This window comes from Cyprinus carpio, chromosome B3 (assembly GCF_018340385.1).
Source record: "Cyprinus carpio isolate SPL01 chromosome B3, ASM1834038v1, whole genome shotgun sequence".
Classification (NCBI taxonomy): domain Eukaryota; kingdom Metazoa; phylum Chordata; class Actinopteri; order Cypriniformes; family Cyprinidae; genus Cyprinus; species Cyprinus carpio.
Window position 1 is genome coordinate 21,865,188 of NC_056599.1, and position 21,384 is coordinate 21,886,571.

The following is a 21,384-nucleotide window of genomic DNA, read 5'->3' on the forward strand; positions in this document are numbered from 1 at the left end:
TTCCTGGTGAGGTTGTTTCACTATCATTCATATATCTTCACAAAATTTCATAATATACTACATATCGAGAGAGGATATATGAGGGAAATCTATATTGGAGTAAGGAGTGTTTGTTGTAAACGTAAATGTGCGCTGAATTTTTATAAAAAGGCCAGTTATAAAAGAGTTCAGGTAGCTCAGTGGACAGTTGTGATAAAAAAAAAAAAGCTAATCCCATACGGGGTGTGTATTTTTGTACCGAAACACACCAATCACTCCCCCCCCCCAATCCAGTACACAGGTAAAAGAAATACATGTACTCCTTTATTTAGTCACCCCCATGTGGACTTATATTTTTGTCTTCTTTCTTATGGCAATAAATGCAAACACAAAATCCAAAACAACAAAACAAACACAAACGTTGTTCATGCTGATCACTACATATGAGGGATTTAGAGAGCTTGTTTAGTGGAATAATTTTCTAGCCACAAAATCATTCATACGACATTACTTGACTAAATTGATGCTTAAGGGGGGTGAATTTGCATCTTGCAACAAGCATCTTTAACTCGAAAACCAGACAGAAACACAACCTCTAACTTCGTTCCTCTGCTTCTTGTCTGTTTCTCCTTCTGTTTTCTTGTTAGAGATTTCCAGTTTCCCCTCGTTTCTTTGTCATTAGCCTAGACGAACATTATTTACTGTTCTCTGCCTTCCCCTTTTCACCACCTCTCTTCATCTCCACTCTCGTTTAGATAATCGATTCCTTCTCCTTCATGTGTTGGGGCCGAGGGTCTTGGTCGCGTCTCATTGTGTCCTGGCGTAGACACAGCAGGGCCCATCCGGAACAAGTCCCGTATGTCTGGAGCCTTCCTCTTGCGGCTTAGAGAATCCCCGCTGACCTCTTCGGGGCTTCCCTGATACAACATGCTGGTTGAGGGTCGGCAGGGAGCGGACCGTGGGGTCCGTTTCGTTTCTTTGTGGAGAGGAGCTGAGGTGCGGAGGAGCAGGAGCAGTTTTTTAGAAAGTTGTGCTCTCAGGACCGAACAGACCCTCCTCCTGGATCCGGGAGTTGGTTTTGGCGTGGGTGGGCGGGGGCGAAGAAGTCCCCCTCCCTCTTTCTTCCCTCCAGCTTGGCTCCCCTGCCTCATCGGAGGTATCCGTTTTGTTTTTTCTTCTCTCCGAGTCGCTATTCTTGCCTTCGGGTCCCATCTTTTCCCCGTTGGGCCCACATCCCAGCCAGCCCCCCCTCAGATAGATCAGGTTTGGGGGGCAGAGGCCAGCTGCAGCAGGCTGGACACTCCCAGTCTGCTTCCCTGAGTCTTCAGCCGCTTGCCTCTTTCCAGCTCCCCTCTTCTCATCCTCCTCCCCTCTTCCTCCCAGAAAGCGGGATGACAGGTGAGGGGAGGGAAGCCGACTGGGCTGAGTGTCCCCCGAGTGCGACCACGTGCGCGACCCATTCTCCGTCGTGGTTGGAGTAGGGATGGGGTCCTTCGTAGGCCCCAACTTTGAACCCAAGGAGGCATGGTCCAGTGGAAAGGTTTTCTGGACAGTGAGGCAGACGGGCCGTGGGGGGCGTTCCTGCGGAGGAGTCCCACACAACTTTTTTTTTTGCCCACGTTTGGAGGAGTTTTTTGTGCTTGTGGGAGTTTAGTGGGGATGGAGGGGAGACCTTTTGACTCTTTTTGGGCCAATCAGGCCGCAGGGAACGCAACTGGTGGGAGGGACGGTAAGAAAACGGCAGAAGGGGGGAAGCAGGGGAGGGATCAACACTGGCGTACTCCTTTCATTAGGACGAGAAAACAGCCCCACGGTAAAGGTGCGCATCGGGGTGGGGCTTGGGAGGCGCCGGCTGAGGCAAGCCCCCTGCTGTTGGGGTGTGCTTACGGGAGGAAGAGGAAGTTAGGAATATCCCTGAAGCTTGTGAGACAGGAGTGGGAACGATATAGAGAGGGAGCAGAGGTGACAGAAATGGAAGGGCCTTGAAACTCGCTCTCTTCCACGGAGAAGGGAAAACCAGTCCCCAGTCTTGCGCGTTTCCTTGAAGTGGGGGAAGGAGGAGCGAATGGGGTGAAGGAGGACGGGGATACGGAGAAGATGCCCAGGCACAGCTGTAGGCCCCGTTTTCTCTTCTTCTGGTAAAGTGAAATGACAGAACAAAAGTGAACTTCCACCTTTTGAAAATAAATTCAGGAATATTAAAACATTCTTTACTCGGCCTAACGTTATTCAAACCTCTTGTAGGACTGAAATCCTTTGGACCCAAAAAGAAGTAATCGAGAAAGAATAAGCCAACCAAACGTAAACTGTTTGGTTCAAAATATATTTTGTGTCGAAGATAAGATAGTAACAGGTTGTACGAAAACACGAGGGTGAGCAAAAGAAACAATTTTCATGTAGGCAGACTCGATCCTTCTTTTATGAGTTGGTTTTTGTAAAAAGTGATCTTTAACTAACCTTGTTTGAATCTTGACAGCAGTCACTGATGATATGGTCAGGACTTAGCTTGTCTGTAAGAAACAGCATAATGCCTGTCATGTATTGTGAAGACGAAATCTCCAGTCTGTTTCAAAAGAGGCGGTACCCATCATCCTTCTGCATCTATAGCGCACAACTGCCATTGGTTGTGTCAAAATTAATTTCTTTTGTGGTTCTTCAGAAAGATAAGTGATGATTGATGCAAACGGCCAAGAGTTTTTCGTCAGCCCCTGTCGCCTAACTGACATAGAGAAAATAGTTAAGGGCGGGGGTGAACAACGACGATAAAAAAGAAACATAATTTTTAATGATTTGTTCACTGTTCTCAATATTAAAGGCAGACCACATTACCCCAGCGAATCGTCTTTTTTTTTTCAGGATGAACGATTTTCAATGTTTTTTGAGAATGTAAGAAAAAGTGGATCCGTTTTAAATGTAACCGTTGTTTTGTGTGCATGGGGCTCTAAAATTGCAGCACAACAGACTCACAAGATAGATGACATAGACCACTGCCCAAAATAAGTGAACATAGCATTTAATGAGTCAAAAGACAAAACTTGACAGCTTTACCTTCTGTCCCACTTGTCACGTCTCATCCTCCTCCTGTGTAAAAAAACAGACATAAAAAAAAATGCATGTACCGTCCAATAACATGCTATCTCTGTGAAAGTTGACAGAATTTCCCCAAAGCATTTGAATCCGTCAGTGCCATCAGCCATTAGTCAATGAAACAACAAAGAGGGAAACGTACCCATCATCCTTCTGGGTTTTCCCTGCATCTAGTAGTGTTGCCACACTGTCCATTTTAGTAAGACTCATCCCATTGGCACTGTCCCAAAATATCAAAACGAAAATGATTCATTCTCAACGGCCTGTTTCAACCGCTCCTCTGTCTCTCATCTTGAAACCTCACAGGTCGGAAGGAAGAATATGATTAAACACAGCTAAATGCTTCCTACCAGTGGCCTTCCTTCAAACTAAAAAAAAAACTCCGGTTTATGAAGTGAGAGATGACTCATAACCCTAGATGTGGGTTCCCGGGCCAGCCAGCCATACCACGCCTGATCTCACGTGAGCAAGGAAGAGGAGGAAGAAAATGCTGCCCACTTGGCTCACGGGCTGGTGTTCGTCACTTGGATGGGTTTAAATGCCGGACTGATTTCTGCACTACTTGGCTGTATATAATGGCTTTCATCAAGTTTATGAGAGAAGCCTAAATGAGAAAATTGGTAAAATAGAGCGCAAAAGCATTAAGAGTTCTTGGCCAAGATGCCCTGACAGTTAACACACAACTGAGAAATAGGCTCACCGCACCAGCATACAACTATAAAAGATAACGAATAATATAAGCACTATTGTGGACACATAAACAAATCGTTCTCACGACATATTAAAGAAGGGATAGCCAAAGTTATTGAGTCCACAGGGCATTTTCTGGTTCACTCGATTACAAAAAAATTGTAAAGACCTGTATATCGTTGGAAAATCCACCTTTCCAGTGAATATGTTAAGCATTTTTTTTTTGAAGTTAGCTGAAGAGCCAATTATGGGTATCAGCTGATGAGTGGTTATAAATTGCAATAATCAACCACACTGGCAAACCCAATCAGACTGAATCAATCCTGCATGCTGTTTAATCCACACAAGTGGGCTTTCTGTTGTATTAGAAGGCCTTTGGGAAAGCGACAGAAAATGACCGGTTTGTGTTGTCGCTTAGAATTAATAATTAGACTAGAGAGGCTAGAGAATCGTTTGTTGTGGTGTTTTCAGCTAAACCCTTGAACGAGTTCTAATATTTTTATCTTTTATAGTTTTATTGAAAAAACATTGGTCCAGAGGCAAGTTGGTCGAATGAGGATTTATCTTATGAAATCTAGGTTTGTGTGAATATATGAGAATTTTCAACCAATGGGGCTTTACCATCATTAAAATATTGGTTTGAGACCCTTCTATTTTATAGCAAATCTCAGGAAACTTTGTACAAGAGTCACTGCTAATGTTTTCCCAACAATGTTTCATATTTTTGAAAGTTTTCATTTAAGGTTTTATAGACAGTCTATTGACGCCCTTTACATAAAAGCCCAACAAAATTAATTAAAGTGCAATCGTGGTTGATCGAATAAGCAACAACCAGCCCGCAAAAAAGTTAACTTATTGGTGAATATAATGCATGGTACAAAGGGCCTAGAGAACGTTGTTCGGAAAAGTTCTATCAAGGTTGTTAAGATTAGCCTTTGCATATGAACCTTCATTTTCTGCAATCTCTGTGTTTTTATCCGCCACCTACTTTGTCATGCTGGTTCAGAGTAATCGACCACATTCATCCGAAGTCCTAAAGTTTTGCGTTTCCATAAATTTTGGCCAAAAAAAAAACCAAAAAAAAAAATTTTTGATAATTATTGATTAGAGAAGAGAAATAGTTCTTACCGAGATTAGAGGAAAAACTTGGGACCGCAGCAAGTAACTTATGCTTTTAATGAACTCATCCCAGCTTAGGACAGTTTTGTTCATGAGAATCTTCCCCATATTGAAGCATTTGAAGAAAAATAAGAAGGCATGCTATTGAAATCTTGTGTTTTTTGAGAGTCCCATCTGTTAGCCACCCTTATGTCACCATGAAACTTTTATGCGTCCTACAGTCCAACTAAAGTCGTAAGATATTTTTTTATAGGCCTATTGAGTATATTGGCCCCATATTTGACCAGTTTAAAGGCTAACCAAAGGACAAATTACATTTCTGGTTGATTAGTGGCCAGAGAATATTATCTGTGAAACATAGTTCGCAAAAGATTTTTAAACATCCTGTGTAGTTTTGAACGATTTGATGCAGCTCAGGCCAAAGTGAATGACGTCTAATCAAATGAATGCATATGTAAGTGTGTACCCACGTGATTACTGAGCAAAAAACTCATTAGCGCCAACTGTGGCCATTTCTTTCAAAATTTAGGACCTTAGGCAATGCGTCAAACAAAAGAGTTCAGGTCAACCTCTGTGGTAATAGGTGCTTAAGTTTTTTGGAACATATGGAGGGCATGGGCGGAATTCTCATACATACTCGGCCATTTGGGACACGAATACTGGGTCGTGTGGGTTTAGGTTTTTCAATTTATAGCGCCCCAAGTGGCAATGCTCTATTTTTTTATTTGACCAAAGTAGTCATACACATGTGTAGCAATGACCATATCTCATTTTGTTCCCCAGATATCAAACTTTTGCGTAAAAATTGGTCCTCGATTAATTTTGGTGCCAATATCATTGAAGTTCACCTAAATTATCAAATTCAGTGTCCAGGAATATTTCACAGGGTCCACTGGTTATTGGACTCGTTCGCAAAATTATCTTATTATTGATCAATAATAAGAGTTGATGAGAAAACATTGTTCCCAGGCGCCAAAGTTGTCTACATGAGGAGCTTTTTACGTATAACACCTGGTCCGAATCCTTTTACAAATTTATGTTCATACCGAAATATTGTGTTCTCTACACAGTTATGTTAGCGCCAGGGGGAAACTTGCATTGTTACGAGTCATAAACACACTGCTAAAATCTTTAGAGTTTTTTTTTTTTTCTAGATTATTAGGCATTGGTTATATTGTGGCCACGCATCTCTAAATGACAGTGTTACAAGAACCAAACGACACAATTCACCTTTTTTTGATAATTATAATCTAGAGCGGTCCAGCGTATTGCACTGCAGTGGTTGATCGAGATGAGCACAAACCTAGGACTAGCTCGCAAAAGTATGTTTTTAACTAATGAGATATAATGAAATATTTGATGACAGGCAAATGGTATTTCTTTAGGACAAAGTGCTTGTTATGAGGAGATCTATCCACTGATATGCAGATATTTGTGATGTGTGAAAAAATTGTTACAATATACAATCTTTACGACTTGAAAACGCAATGTGCCCCAGTGGCGATTTCTTTCAAATTCTTACGACCTTAAGGGCCATGAGTCGCAACATGCCACTGAGTTTCGTTTGATCTACCTCCGTTACCCCTGTCAAATAGGGCTTTAAATTTTTTGGCCAATGGCAGCCATGTTTTTTGAGATACTGTGAAATGTCATCATAGGACACTTGTGCCCATTAGGACAAAGAAATTGCATACAAAATTTTCAAGTCGGATCGGGGACACTAACGTTTGCCTAGTTATAAACATTCTATATGTTTTTGTGCGTTTATGGACGCCCCCACGTGGCAAAGAAGTGCAATTGTTTTTTGTTTGGACCAAAGATTGAGCTGGGATGCACATGTGTACCAGGTTTGGTGAGAGTTCTCATTGTCGGGTCAAAAGTTATAGCCTTTTGTGTAGAAATTGGTCCTTGACTTTCCGACGTTTTGGGGACCCCATTGCGCACAAGTCAATGTGAAATTGCGGACTTTTTTTTGGGATAATTATTGATATCTCAGTGTCCAGAGAATATTTCTGCAGAAGTTTGATTGATCTGGAATCAGGAGGGAAAAAATACTATAGGACTAGTTCGCAAAAGTAAGGGTTCGGATTTTATAACTCATTTTGCGGAATAAAAAAAAACCAGTGCGTCGTAGACGAAAAAAAACTTTTTGGTTGAGTGTACACTTTTGTTCGCACATACCCAAGGATCGCAAGGATGTAATGTTTTTGAGTCTACGACAAGAGCCGGTCTACGGGATACGGGCCAAAGTCGTAGAAAAGAAAATAGTATTTACTGCAAGTAATGCGCCCCCGTTAGGGACCGATTGTGACGAAACTTTAGTCAACCTATCCCCAAATTGAGCTCTACGATCTGGCACAAGTTTCAAGTCTCTAGGCTTCACGGTTTTTGTTTGGTATGCACCCAGATAGGTTTACGGCGAGAAAAATATAATAAAAATAAAAATCTAACAGATACAGAGGGTTCAGCACTGGCTCGGCTGAAACCCCTAATAAAGCCAAACATCCTCTGAGGAGGAACCATCTGATGTTTCTTCTCCCTCACTGTCCAGGTCATATGGTTTGCGTGCCTTTGCTCTGCTTCTTCTCCTGGCTGCTCTTCTCTCTGCCACACGCCTCTCTTCTGTTCTTCACTGCACAGCAGTGTCGGCAGATTTGCCCTGATATGAGTCGAGAGAAAAAGAGTAGAGAGCAATTAGAATTGACAGTAATGTCATTAATCCAGCTCTAAACCACAGCATTAGAGACATACCCTCATCTTCCTCATCGGGTGGAGTGGAAGGCCTGGCTCTCTTCAGCTCACCACCCTCCACAAGTTCCTGAGGCTCCTTCCTCTTCACCTGAACAACATATTCCTCATTAGTAACATCATTTTCACGAGATTATTTCAAATCATGGTAATAAAGTGTGCCAGTCTTATCAATGTACTTCATTTAAAATATTTCAATTTCTGTTATAATTTCTTCAAGGTCAACCAAACTTTTACTTTGATGGTTTGTTGTGAAATGTAAATTTTATTTTATCTAATCTATTCTCTCAAATGAAGCGACTCTCAGAACAGCTCTGGAGATGAAGTTTGTGTCCACGTCCTCATATAATAAGACACAGATAGCGTTACATGTGTTTGAGTTTGTGTATTAGACAGAATCCCAACATTCATATTTCTGCTGTGGGTCAGGCTGTTAGATCAACCCAATCATTAAAAACAATTACAAACAACCACAAAACTACAACCAGATGATCAAAAGAGACAAAAATTATGACAATCATATAAATTGTTTTTAAATGTTATATAAATGTTAGATAGGTGGTAAATAACGTCAAGCACCTTAAAAGAAGGCAAACGCAAGGCCCCCCGAAGGGATAAACCCTCCATGCCTCCACTCTTGGCCCAGTCTACCAGAGACATGAGCGGCTCCCGAGGTCGGTTGCTCGTCTTCTCGTCCTTCTTGTCCTCCTCGCGCACCACTGCAACTCCCCGCATGGCTGTCTGGAATGGCTGAGAAAATGAGAGCAAGATGTGGTACAGTTCATGAACACCGAAGGCTTTCACAAAAAACATATCCAACCCTGGACCACAAAACCAGTCATAAGTAGCACAGGTATATTTGTAGCAATAACCAACAATACAATGTATTGGTTAAAATGATTGATTTTTTTTTTATGCCAAAAATCATTAGGATATTAAGTAAAGATCATGTTCCATGAAAATATTTTGTAAACTTCCTACCATAATTATATCAAAACTTAATTTATGATTAGTAATGTGTATTGCTAAGGACTTCATTTGGACAACTTTAAATGTGATTTTCTCTCAATATTTAGATTTTTTTTGCACCCTCAGATTCCAGGTGTTTCAAATCGTTGTATCTAGGCCAAAATATTGTTGTATCCTAACAAGCCATACACCAATGGAAATCTTATTTTGATTCACCTTTCTCAATTTCAAAAAATGACCCTTATGACTGGTTTTTGTGGTCCATGGTCACATCTAGAAAACTCTCTGATGTTACCTTGGCTTTCTGTTCCTTGCGGTCCCACCACTCGTCGAAGGTGCCAAAGGCGATGTTCTCCACCATCTTGCGGTTCAGGTCCCTCTGCATGATGTTCTTCATCTCCTCGATCAAAGCTGCCAGTACCTGCTGCACTACGGCCTCGTAGGGGTTGTGGCCCATTATGGCCATCTGGTCACCCGCCGCTCCGTACAGCTCTCCGTCTACGCCAGGCACCGTGCCAAAGCCAGGCGGAGGATAGTGGGAAGGAAACTGTTGGGGCAGTAGGTGAGGAGGCCAGGGACTGTGGGGAGGCGGGATGGTGTGATGGTGTGGAAGCTGTGCGGCGTGAGGGTCCGGGTAGGCGTATGGTAAGTGAGGAGGGATGTAGCGGTGGTCCTGGTCATAGTGGGTGGCAACATTCCCATCTTGGTCCATGTATGGGTGGTGTGGGTGGTGCGGCGGAGGGGGTATTGAATGGAGGTGAAATGACGGGGGATATTCAGAGGCGGGCGGGACTTCTCCAGGGGGTGCCGTAGAGCTGTTGGAGGAGGCCATTCGCATTTGGTGGAGGCGACTGAGCATGTGTGTCTGCATCTGGAATGACATGGGTGCTCCTCCGCAGTACTGGCTCATGAGCTCCATGGAGCTGGCGTAGTCGTACATGTGATGAGGCAGCGGAGGAGGGTACTCTGGGTGCAGCTCCATGTGAGGAAGCGGAGGTGGTATGCCAGGGGGTGGCGGGGGCTGCAGGGAGAAGCCGGGCAGAGGTGGGGGGGGGGAGGGGGGGAGGGTAAGACGGGATGGGCGGAGGTGGCATGGTGGCGCTGAAGTGCTGGCTGGTGTCCGGGGCGGGACTCGCAGAGGGGTCTGGGGTTTGGGAGGGGAGGGCAGATTGCGAGGAGGTGGCCGGTGAGGAGGATGAAGAGGCAGCAGGATGGGGGGTCACTGTGGTGATGGCACTGTCATCTTCATCGGATATTTCCATATCCTCCCCAGAGGAGTGAGGAGAAGGCTGGAGAGGAGAGAGTGTGAAGATTAGTTCAAGTCAAGTCGAGCTTTATTGTCATTCCGCTACATGTGTGGACATACAGTGGAACGAAATGTCGTGCCTCACGGGACAAGGGTGCTACATAAATACAGACATACAACAACGAATTAAACAGTATAACCTATACACAACTAACCTACTGACAGATTTTGCTTCTAAATATACTATATATAAAAGTTTACCTACACATAAGCTAAAAAATACAAACTATACAAATGCTAAACTTAAACACTGTACCTATATACAACTAACCTACTGACAGATTTTGAATATGCATATCCTACATATAAATAATTACCTATACATAGACTGAAAAAGAAAAATATATTGACTAAACGAATGCTTCACATAATACTGTACATGTGCAAAGAGAAACATCGTAAGTCAAGCAGCTGGCTGGGGAACAGAGCAAGATGATTTGTAGTGCACGAGCACGTAAACATATTTGAGTCTTATGTGGGATTATGTACACACAGCAGTGAGTGTGAAAAGTGTCTAAAAAATACATGTTAAACACAATGGGGGAAGGGGGGATTTTCAAGCAAGAAACAAATATAGTGGTGCACCGAAACTGAGAAATATTACTCTCACACTAAAGAAAGGAGCATGCCCAAGCCTACCAGAGCATGAAAAAAGAGCAAAAGCATGTTTCACTTCTGTTAACTTACTGGATCATTTACATCATGTCAGAATTTTATAATTTTATAAAACTAAAGTTTATAAAAATAAAATGTGACTTCAACTGTGATAGTTCACCAAAAATAAAAATTCCTCCATTTACTCACCCTTATGCAGTCCAAAACCATAAGAAAATGGTTTGTCTTTGGAATGCAAATGAAGATGTTTTTAAATATCAACCTTAAGCAAATGAATTGGATTTCACTGAAAGTAACTTAATTTGTTTCAAAGATAAATGAAAGTCTTATAGGCTTGGAACCATATGAAAGTTAGAAAATGACTTAAGCACTTAAGCAAATATTCTATAAAGCAATATGTTGTGAGAGGGTCTTCTGTGTCACCGCGTCCCAAACGACTTAAAAATAATAAACCACAAAGTTAACAAAACGATGCACTCCACTGTAGTGATTACGAGCTAGCTGCATTAAAATGATTTGTTATTTGTTGAAAGAATAAATGTAATGTTCCACTGGTTGATAACCATAAACATTTACCGCCCATATATAAAAAAAAATTTAAACTCTGTTATGTTTATTTTTTTTTAAGTAAATAACGTTACGTGACTATTCACAAGCTTTTAATTATGGTATATATGCTTGGAAATAATATGTAACGTTTTAATCGCAATAAGCTTTGGGCTTTGTTACTTTTTATTATAACACAAAGCCTCAGCCTTCTGTCAATTTTGAGATAAAATATAAACAATACATGTTTTTACAATCTTTAATTTGTAGTAAGATATTCTCCTCCTTTCATGCGGCATGTGAATCAATTATATTTTCCTGTTTAATATTTGCAGCACGAAATAAAAACGAATAAATATTTGAGTTCACGTAAAAAAAAAAAACAGAACAATTTAATACAAACGAGTGTCTCGTGAAATAAATCAATTTGAGTTTAAAAAATCGTCAGTAAGCCTATTGCTGTTTTTCGTGTTAAATGTGAAGAATGACAGGTGCACATACTTTTTTTTTTTTTATAATTTTTTGGCAGAGTATACAGGTGTAATATATTCACTTTTACTTCAAGCAATGTAACGATTTTATTATTGTAATTTTGACTTTATTCCTAAAATATTATGACGCTAATCTTATTTTTTGTATTTTTTTTTTTTGAGAAGGATAAACTGATCAAAAATGCTCAACTCGCTGTCTTGCGCTGGCCGCTTTGTAGGCCATTTAAAAAACAAACAAACTTGAATTTAACAAACATAAAATGTTCCCATCATATTTCTGAATTAAATGAATAAAGAATCGAAATGAAATAGGACCACTTTTTGCATTAAAAACCGCAACTAAACTATTATAATGGCTGCAACAGCAGCTGTGTAATGAGGACAGTGACACGGGCTCGGGTCGGACTCGGCAGATGTAATGTGTTTTAAACCAAATATTCATGGCTGAATTAATCTGTTCTAATCTTAATTAATCTGTAAACTTTTTTAAAATGCTATTAATGTTCACGCTCATTTTTAAAATAGAAATGTCCTAGGCTCCTACAGCCTTGTGAGCAGTTGAAAATCGACGAACTGTTATGTTAATAAGTGCCGTCATCCGGTTATGTTATATTAATATGTTTCAGCAATCAAACAACCATCAATTGGCTTGGGTTAGGATATAGACTATTCTCTAATAAATTTAAACAGTTTGGTATCATACAGATTGAAAGCCTGAATAGTCTCTCTCCCTCTCTCTCTTTTTATGGGTGTGTGTTTATGCGTGCGTGAGTGCGTGGGTGCATGCGCGGATGGGGTGCGATTTTCGACTACTAATCGAATAATACCCAGCGATTATCGAATATTGCTTAAAATGCACATCCCTAATAATATATATATATATATATATATAATATATATATATATATATATATATATATATATATATATATATATATATATATATATATATATATATATATAGAGAGAAAATATCATTAATGATACACATCATATTTTGGGTGAACTAACCCTTAATACTGCACATATTAAGCACATAATACTGTTTTATATAAAAAATTAACAATTTATTACCAATAATGGGTCGCAGTCAGTTCTGATGGGGTCATGAATGGCAGGAAAAACAAAGCTAATGCAAATAAACACAACTAACCATATAATAATAGTGCATAGTTATAACAGCAAAATAAATAGGCACATCAGCTTTAAAAGAGGATGAGAGGCAATGCCTCCCTTAGAGTTTGTTGCTGAGCACTGCCACAGAAATTAATAATGAGTCTCAGGACGTGAACATCTCAGAGCATTTTGTAATTTAGCATTAATATATTCACTTTAATTTTTTTTTTTGTGAATGGCCGAGACTTCTGATTAATTGGATGCTATTTGCTGGTTGAGTCTTGAGGTTTCGAATATTGTTTCTGGTGTTATAATGGTTTCCAAGCATAACAGTCATTTATGAATACTCTTCATCAACATCAAGTATTTAAGTTTATATTTTTAAATGTCTGGTGTACACTACAGTCTCCAGGTTAACGATGTCCCAGACACCAACATTTGAACAACTGATAAATGACAAATCACTCTTGTATTCAGAATGGAGATAAAGGTGTGAATTGCTTTTTTTTTTTTTTTGGTAGTACTGCAGCAAAACATGATTAAACACATGCACTGCTTGATGTGTGCTTTTGGGATCTGATAGTGTCCAGACCTGGAAATGGTGGCCCATGACACCAGAATCAACAAGCAAATTACAAATGATAGCACCTAGTCCTATTTTTAAAAAAATAAGGTGAATAATAACAACATGTAACAAGCAGGTCTCACCTGTGCCTCTCCATTGTAGGTGGGTGGGGTGTGTGGAGCCCTGTGTGTGTCAGAGGTTGTGTGCTCCTCCTGAGGGTGCGGCATTTGGCCCTGAAGAGACTCTGACACCAAACTGTGCGTAGTGGGAGTGGAAGAGGCCACCTCTGGAGGTGTTTTCCTGCCTTCACCCACTCCACCCCCTTGCCTTTTGCCCCTGCTGCGGCGTGCATCTTTCTCTCCTCTCCTCCTCTGCTGGCCTCCCTCCGTCTCTCCTTGTCTCTTGTGACTAGGCCTTTCCCCATTCTCCTCTTTGAGTTTCTTTCCCCCACTGTCTGCATTCTCGCCTGTTTTTCCCCTCTCTCTGTCCTCCTCCTTCTCATCGTCCTCATCATCTGAGGCCAGGAAAGAAAACTTGGCTTTTTGTTCCTTCAGCAACATCTCAATACGCGAGTCCAAGCTGCTGCTGTGGTGCATGAACGGCAGGCTCTCATTGGTGGAGTCAGGCTCCGGGGACGAGTCACGCTGTGGAGGAGGCGGAGAGAGGGATGCTGTCGAAGAGGGGAGGTGGTGAGGCAGGGAGGTGGAGGATGGAGAGGTGGAGGATGACGGGATTGAGACGTGAGGAGGCGAGGAGGTCGGAGGTGTCCGAGGTGGATGGGGCGGGGTGCTAGGAAAGCGTTTGGGTTTGGTCCACTGTTCTTCTCGGATGGGACTGTCCTGACCAAAATCAAGAGAGCCAAGCGTTTCAGCCACAGCGGCTGCGATGACAGAGGCTGGCGGGAGGGGAGGAGGTGGAGGTGGTGGCGCCAGGGGCGTGTGGTGAGAATGAGCACGGTAGTCATTATCCATGCTTCCTCCCATCCCAAAACCCCTCTCGCCTGCACCCTGCTGAGGACGGAAAGCCGGCGAGGGCTCTAGCCGGGAGGATGAAGGTGTGTCGTAGGGGGACAGGTCTTTAGACGACGAGTTTCCTCCATAAGAGGAGGTGGCAGAGGGAGGGGAGAGGCTATTGGACGAGTGTTGGCTGGAGTTCGAGTGGCCTCCATAACGTGGATCGGAGCTGTTATAGTCTCCTTCTCTGTCTCGCTCCCATTCCCGGTCTCTGCTGCTCCTCCGCCGGCTCGACCCACCTCCGCCGCTGCTGTGGTGATTGTGGGAGTGATGGTGGTTCCGATGCCTTCCGTGATCTCCTGAGCGGGAGCCTGAGCTGTCGCGCCGGTAGCCCCTGCCGTCCCTGTCCTCCCGCCGATCAGCGTAATGCGAGTGATGTGAATGGTAGGATTTGGCTGTGGACGAGGAGTTTGTTTCCTGTTGGTAGTGGTAAGAGGACCGTCTGGAGCTTATCCCGCCTCCATAGCGCCCTCCTGAGTCTCTCTCCCGATCCCTGTGTCCCCTTTCTCTTTCTCTATCTCTGTCGGACAGTGGTGGTGGCTCAAACTGAGGCCCCGGAGGTGGCATGGGTGGATGCAGCGGCATGTGCATCCCTGAACCTCCAACACTGGGATACGGAAAGGGAGGTTCATTAGGTCTGAAGGGCACAGAAGGAGGATATCCCGGCCGTCCCCTGTGGAACATGGAAGGTTCTTGCGGAGGTGGAGCGTGTAGGTCCTCGTGAAAGTGAGGGGGCTTAAATCCTGATGATGAGGAGACTGCTGAAGAGGAGCAGGAGGAAGATGGAAGCATATCCTGCTGGGGATAACTTTGAGTGCTGCTATAGCCACTGTGCCTGAAAGAAAAGGATATTTTCTCAAATCTCTAAAGAAACTTAACCAAGTAACTTCTAATCAAGGTTTAATGTTATTCTGGAAACCAACCTGCCCACAGAGTATCCCGAGTCTTGGGAGAAAGGGGTTCCAGAGCGAGGGGTGTAAGGGGTGCCGCCGCCCTGTGAAGAAGCAGAGGAACCCGGCGTATAAGCTCCTCCCAGAGAGGTTGGAGGGGTGTCTAGACGCTGGTCTGCAAATCCAGTGTCCACAGAACAGGGGGTGGTGCTGCCAGAGTTTAGAGGAGCAGCAGGAGCTGCCATCTGATCTGTGGAGAGCCTCCGCCGGATATCAGACGACTAACACAAGAAAAAAACAAATATCAGTGAATCATTTACTAAAGATAAAAAATAATTAGTTATACACATTATCAGTTTTTTTTAATTATTGGTATTTGTTGATATTGCATATATGTAGTTTCCACATTTCTAGGAGCTTCGCCATCATTTAACAATTACTTAAATTCTATCAGTGTAAAATTTTATGAATCTTAAACACTAACGTAATCTAAAAATTTATATTTCTCATTCAGTATTAGTTTGTAGTGTTTTGCTCATTTACATTACCATACAAAGATTTCTCTTTCAAAAAACTTGCGCTTTTGAAATTTCTATTCAAAGAAACCTGAAAAAAAAAAATGAATCGAGGTTTCCACAAACATCGAGCACAAACTGTATTCAAATGTACTGTTATAAATAATAAAGTAGGAAACACTTATTTTCAATTGCAATAATATTTCACATTACTCTTTTACTGTATTCCTGATCAAATAAAGACTTGTCTATAAAAAGCTTCTTTCAAAAAAAAAAAAAAAAAAAAAAAAAAAAAATCGCACCGAGCCCGATAGATGATAGTTGGCAGTGTATTTTTTTTGTTTTTAAAGTATAGCCTTAATATTTAAAATGTATGAGATATTGGCCATGAAAATAATTATCTTTATCAGCATCATCCTTCCTTATAAAGGGATAGTTCACCAAAAATGAAAATTAGTCCAAGATTTACTCACCACCACGGCATCCTAGGCATGTCTGACATTCCTCTTTCAGACGAACACATTCGGAGTTATATTCGACATTGTCCTGTTTGTTCCAGTCTGTATAACTGCAGTGAATGCTGCCCCTGTTTCTGAATCCAGATAAAAAGTAAGACCCCGGAGCTGTGTGGAGTAGTTTTATGATGGATGGATACTTTTTATTCGGATTCAGAAACAGGGGCACCATTCAGTGCAATTATACAGATTGGAACAAACAGGACAATGTCGAATATAACTCCAAATGTGTTTGTCTGAAAGAGGAATGTCAGACATGCCTAGGATGCCTTGGGGGTGAGTAAATCTTGGACTAATTTTTATTTTTGGGTAAACGATCCCCTTAAAACTGTTGCATTTCTAATAAAAATATGGTAAATACTGAACAGGACCCATGGAAAATAAAAGTCCCTGAACTGTGACTGGCCACCTTAAACTGAATATTTAGGAACATAGCATTTAAAATCCCTTTGTCTCAAATCAAGACAAAAAAAAAGTCTTACAGCATGACCAATAAAATCCACTATTGTTTTATTACAAGGGTGTGGCTACATAATTGATCACTTGAGGGAAACATTATTTAAAGCGATCCAAAAGTCCTCCAGCTAAGTGAGGGAAACAAAATATCATAATGCTGGTACACAAGGTAAAAAAAAAAAGGCTAATTAATATTGAGTTAAAAGCTGAAAGTCTCAGTGCCAGCAGCCACCTTCTACAGACACAACAGTGTCGTCTGCATTTGTGAAATCTAAATGCACTGAGAGGCGAGATGGCTATTTGTCTTTCAGACATTTTTTGGTCCACTTGTGGTCAAGATAATAATACGGACCAGGGTATTTGAGAGTGACTGTAATGTGTAGCATAGACTACAAGACAGCTCGATCCAAGGAAGGCCATTGCTCTTCAAGGATGCTGTTGGCACGTTGGCTGGGTAACCGCACACACTTATAGGAAAGCAAAGCATTCTTTCCAGTGTGGGCTGAGCTAAGGTTTGTTTGTGTACTCACCGTATCTGGCTGAGTCGGGGGCTGGGGGCTGAAATTTCTCTGTGAGGGCTTTGCCTCCAGTCGGGACTGTCTGAGGGGTGTATGAGCCACTCACTATTAAGTCATAGTACTTCATCCTCTGTTGGCCTAGAAAACACACACAAATATAAATTCAACTACAGTGTGGTGCATTTATTTCCATCATGCAATGCTGGACATTCCCACTTTTCAATATCACTATGCTCCATATTTTCAAGAAATTAAGAGATGGAAGGAACTATAAACAAGCAAGGTTCTAAAATGAATTTTGACATTTCGTTGCAAGCAGGGATGCAAACATATTAAATTTTTTGGCAAAGCAACAGAAGGCAAGAATCCTGCACTGGTCTCTTCATGTAGCCACTGGTGCTCTTTGGATAATTGAAGGTAAATATGAAATTGGAGAGATGAAATACTCCAAGGCACTCGTATAATAAAGATAAAAAGCCATTAATTAACTGGGCTAAGTCATTAAAAATTGTTGAAAGTGTAGATCTATGTGTTTCAGCTACACAGCCTTCTTCAGGATATTACAATTTTATTCTGTATTATCTAAATAAACGTATAATAAATACCTAAACTAAAATCAAACATTTTAAATGCTACAAATGAATAACGTTAATGATGAAACACTGATACTCCTTTAGAGATTTTCTAAAGATTACATTTAATAATGTTATTAAATTATTTATTATGTTTTAAAGATTCATTTTTTATTGAGAGTTAGATGAAGGCAAAAGTCGTTTAAAATTACACCGGGGGGGAAAGACAAGCAATCAGGAATAAATAAAAAAAGACGTCTCTTGGGATCACCAAGGCAGCATTTATTTGATTAATAATATGACTAATACTGTGAGACATACTTACAATTTATTTCTGTGATTGTCAAGCTGAATTTTCAGCAGCCAGTACGCCAGTCTTCAGTGTTACATAATCTTTCATTGTAATATGCTGCTTTGGTGCTCAAGAAACATTTTAAATGATCAGCAACATTGAAAACAGCTGTGCTGCATTATATTTCTGTGGAAACCATGATAGACTTTTTTCAGGATTATTTGATTAACTGAAAGATCAGAAGAACAATTTATTTGAAATAAAAATCTTTTTCTAACATTACCAAAGTCTTTACTGTGACTTGTGAACAATTTAATGCATCCTTGCTTAATAAAAGCATTTTTTTTCCAAAACAAAACACAAAATAAATCCTTGACCCTGAACTTCTGAACAGCAGTGTATGTAGAAAGCACATACCTCAAAATATTAATGATCAGAAACAATCAAGAGAGAAGCACACCTTTGATATCTAGCTGGACGTGGACAATGTTCCCCATGACAGAAGTATTGTGCAGGTGTTTGACGGTGTCTTTGGCCCCTCTAGTGCTGGTGAAGAGGACACGGGCCAAGCCCAAATGCTTCCGAGTCTTGGGATGAAACAGAATCTCCATCTCCTCAACCTCACCAAACTTGGCGCACATCTCTGCCAGGAACGGCTCTTTGATGTTATCATTCAACCTCGCAAACGTCACTTCCTTAAGTGGTATGGGACCTACGTAATACTCGTCCAACTATGAAGAACAAGCAGAAAATAAAGAAAAGGGTTTGCACGTACAGTAAAAAAAACAAAAAGTGCTTACCAGAAAATCATAATAAATTAAAAACCATAATAAAAGAGAGGCATACCTTAAACTTGGGCACTGGCAGCGACAGCTCTGTGTGTCTAGACCAGATTCTGCGGGGTCTTGGATCACGCAAGTCCCCCACAGGCGGGAATCCTGAATCCTAAAAACCAGCAGAACACACAGACTTTTTACATGAGTATGCACTTATGTGTGGACGTATGCACTCCTCGTGTATTATTACGTACGTCCATACCTGTACACTAAAATGAATCCCATCATATCTGTAGATTTTCTGAGTAACCCGTCGGAGAGCAGGGTCTTGTACTAGCTTATAGCTCTTCCACTGCAGACTGAGAGTTCGCTGAGTGTCCGCCCCACTGTCCGGATCCATGCTATCACTGCAGGAAACCAGAACAAAATGATATGCAGTGCATCACATCACACAACTCATCGTCTCGAATTCAAATCGAAAAAAGATCAAAACTCATAACTCATACCTCACACCAATCAACAAAAAAACAATGACACTGTCCACATGCAAAAGAGCACCAAACACTATAATCTTGAAAACCTCACACTGTAAGCATCAAAACAATAACAGCAAACAATCTGACAAACGCAGATCCACAATTAAAGTTTCACTTTGCATATAAAAACACACACAGAGAGGTCTCTATTTAGGGTTGTCGTCTCTTTTTTAAGACCCTGACTAATATTTTGTAGTCATCTGTTAAAACTGATTCTACGTCCCTTATATTCTAGTTAGACAAAGATGCTATATTCAACTTAAAATGTCACATTTATCACACGCAATAAAGCGTGGGAAATAACAGCACGGCTCCCGCTGTGTTTTTACGGAGTAATAAACTAAATGCACTACAGTTTTTGTATAATACAGTTCCATCTGACACATCAGCTAGCAGCAGCAACAACAAGCTAACATAAACACTGAGGCTGCTAGCTGCTCACAGCGCGAGCTAGCTGAAGTTCAACTTCAAAATGATGTGACAGTGGAGTGCAGGGCAAATGCCAATTACTTCTAGCAAACGACATCAAAACCAATTTCCAAAACTAGAAAGTAATATTACTACACAGTGTACCAAAAGCCTCACGTAGCGGAGCGCGGGTCTTGAGGAGGATTGCCCGCTTCGGCAGACGCTAGCTCGCTACAGCTAGGCCTGCATCGGCGAAGAAAAACACACAAGCCTCAGTGAAAAACTAGCTCCGTTTTGAAGTATGCGCCCTAAATCTAGTCTAAACCGGCGCCGCTTGTATTCCGGTGCTATATCGAAGCGGCGTGTGTCTTTAAATTCCAGCAGAAGATGAAATGTACTAAAAAGAATAACATAATACAGTGAGCGGCCATCGCGTAACTAACCTGAGAGCCTCGCCTGCTCGCCATCAGTCACTAGAAATACTAACCGTTGCATTGGCACTCGCACTTTCCACATAATTCCCGGCTATGTGCCTCTGCTATGCAATATTTGACCAATAACGTTCAAATAGATTGTGGGTATCTGTTCTCATAAAAATTAAAATTGTAATATACATCCACATTAAACTATTTTCTTGCCTTTACTTTTCTCAGAACAGCTCAAAATATTTTTGACCGATGTGAGCGTGACTTCTTTATGGCGAATCTGCATTTTCGAGTCGTTTTTACGTCATCGAAGTGCGTACTTGATATAGCTGCGTGTACTTGAAAGGTTCTTTTCTATTCATAAAAATATAGCTAAACATTTGTTGAGATGCATAACAATTGCACGACAAATTTATAATAATGTTTACTCTATTAAACGGTAAAAACAACACATTTAGAAGAAGGGTGCATACAAATGATGAGTTCTGCGCAGAAACAATTTCCTCACAACTACTACAACCGATAATTTGGGATAATTGGGGGGGGGGGTATTGAGTAAAACGAGCTGCAAAATATACTTTAATAATAAAAAAAATCATTCAAATGTAGCTCGTGTTTCTAAATAACTCGTATAATCGCATTATAATAACTTAATCAAAGAAACAATGCAAATAAATATAAAAGTATGCCCTGCAGCATTTTTGCCCCCGTGGACTCCTGCGAGGCATTATGAGATTAATAATCATTGTCCAACATATTGTAACGATACTGGTGCATGCGTGTTTCAGATACGGAGAAAAGGTACTATAGCCTGTACATAGCACACAAGTTCGAGAATATCCGAGCTTTCCGATCACATTTTAGGCATTATTATTCAATTACATTTTACATATATTATTTTTTTATTTTTGTTCATTCACAAGTTCAGAAACCTCTTCATGTTAGTGGACAGCAGGTGGTGCTGCTACCACCTCACAGGTAATTAAACATTTATTGATAGTTTGTTCTTCTTTAATAAAATTGAAGGGAATTTTGCAATTAATAGTGCGACATAAGGTAGTGAATATAATGGTAGGTAAGTATAATCTCTTTCTTTTACCTGTGCTTTTGTTGGCTCCTGTTTTTTCCATGCCAATGTTCACAACAACCCAAGAGACTCCTGGGGTTCACACTTCCTCTAGACCTGAACTGTTGTGTTGTGGTCTCACCATCATTCACCTTTCAAAGGACAGGATCA

At 41.1% G+C, this 21,384-nt stretch overlaps 1 protein-coding gene across 1 annotated transcript; it reads right to left on the reverse strand.

The window, feature by feature from the left end:
• Positions 1 to 701: 701 nt before the first annotated feature.
• LOC122136788 (histone-lysine N-methyltransferase SETD1A-like) lies at positions 702 to 20,382 on the reverse strand. The gene is given in 15 exon segments (XM_042721383.1): positions 702 to 970; positions 1,032 to 1,560; positions 7,420 to 7,534; positions 7,608 to 7,714; positions 8,203 to 8,373; positions 8,888 to 9,646; positions 9,648 to 9,881; positions 13,375 to 15,079; positions 15,168 to 15,415; positions 17,151 to 17,166; positions 17,168 to 17,276; positions 18,463 to 18,733; positions 18,849 to 18,947; positions 19,041 to 19,185; positions 20,210 to 20,382. Coding segments are annotated over 15 exon segments (4,806 nt in total). The 5' UTR covers positions 20,239 to 20,382.
• Positions 20,383 to 21,384: the final 1,002 nt, after the last annotated feature.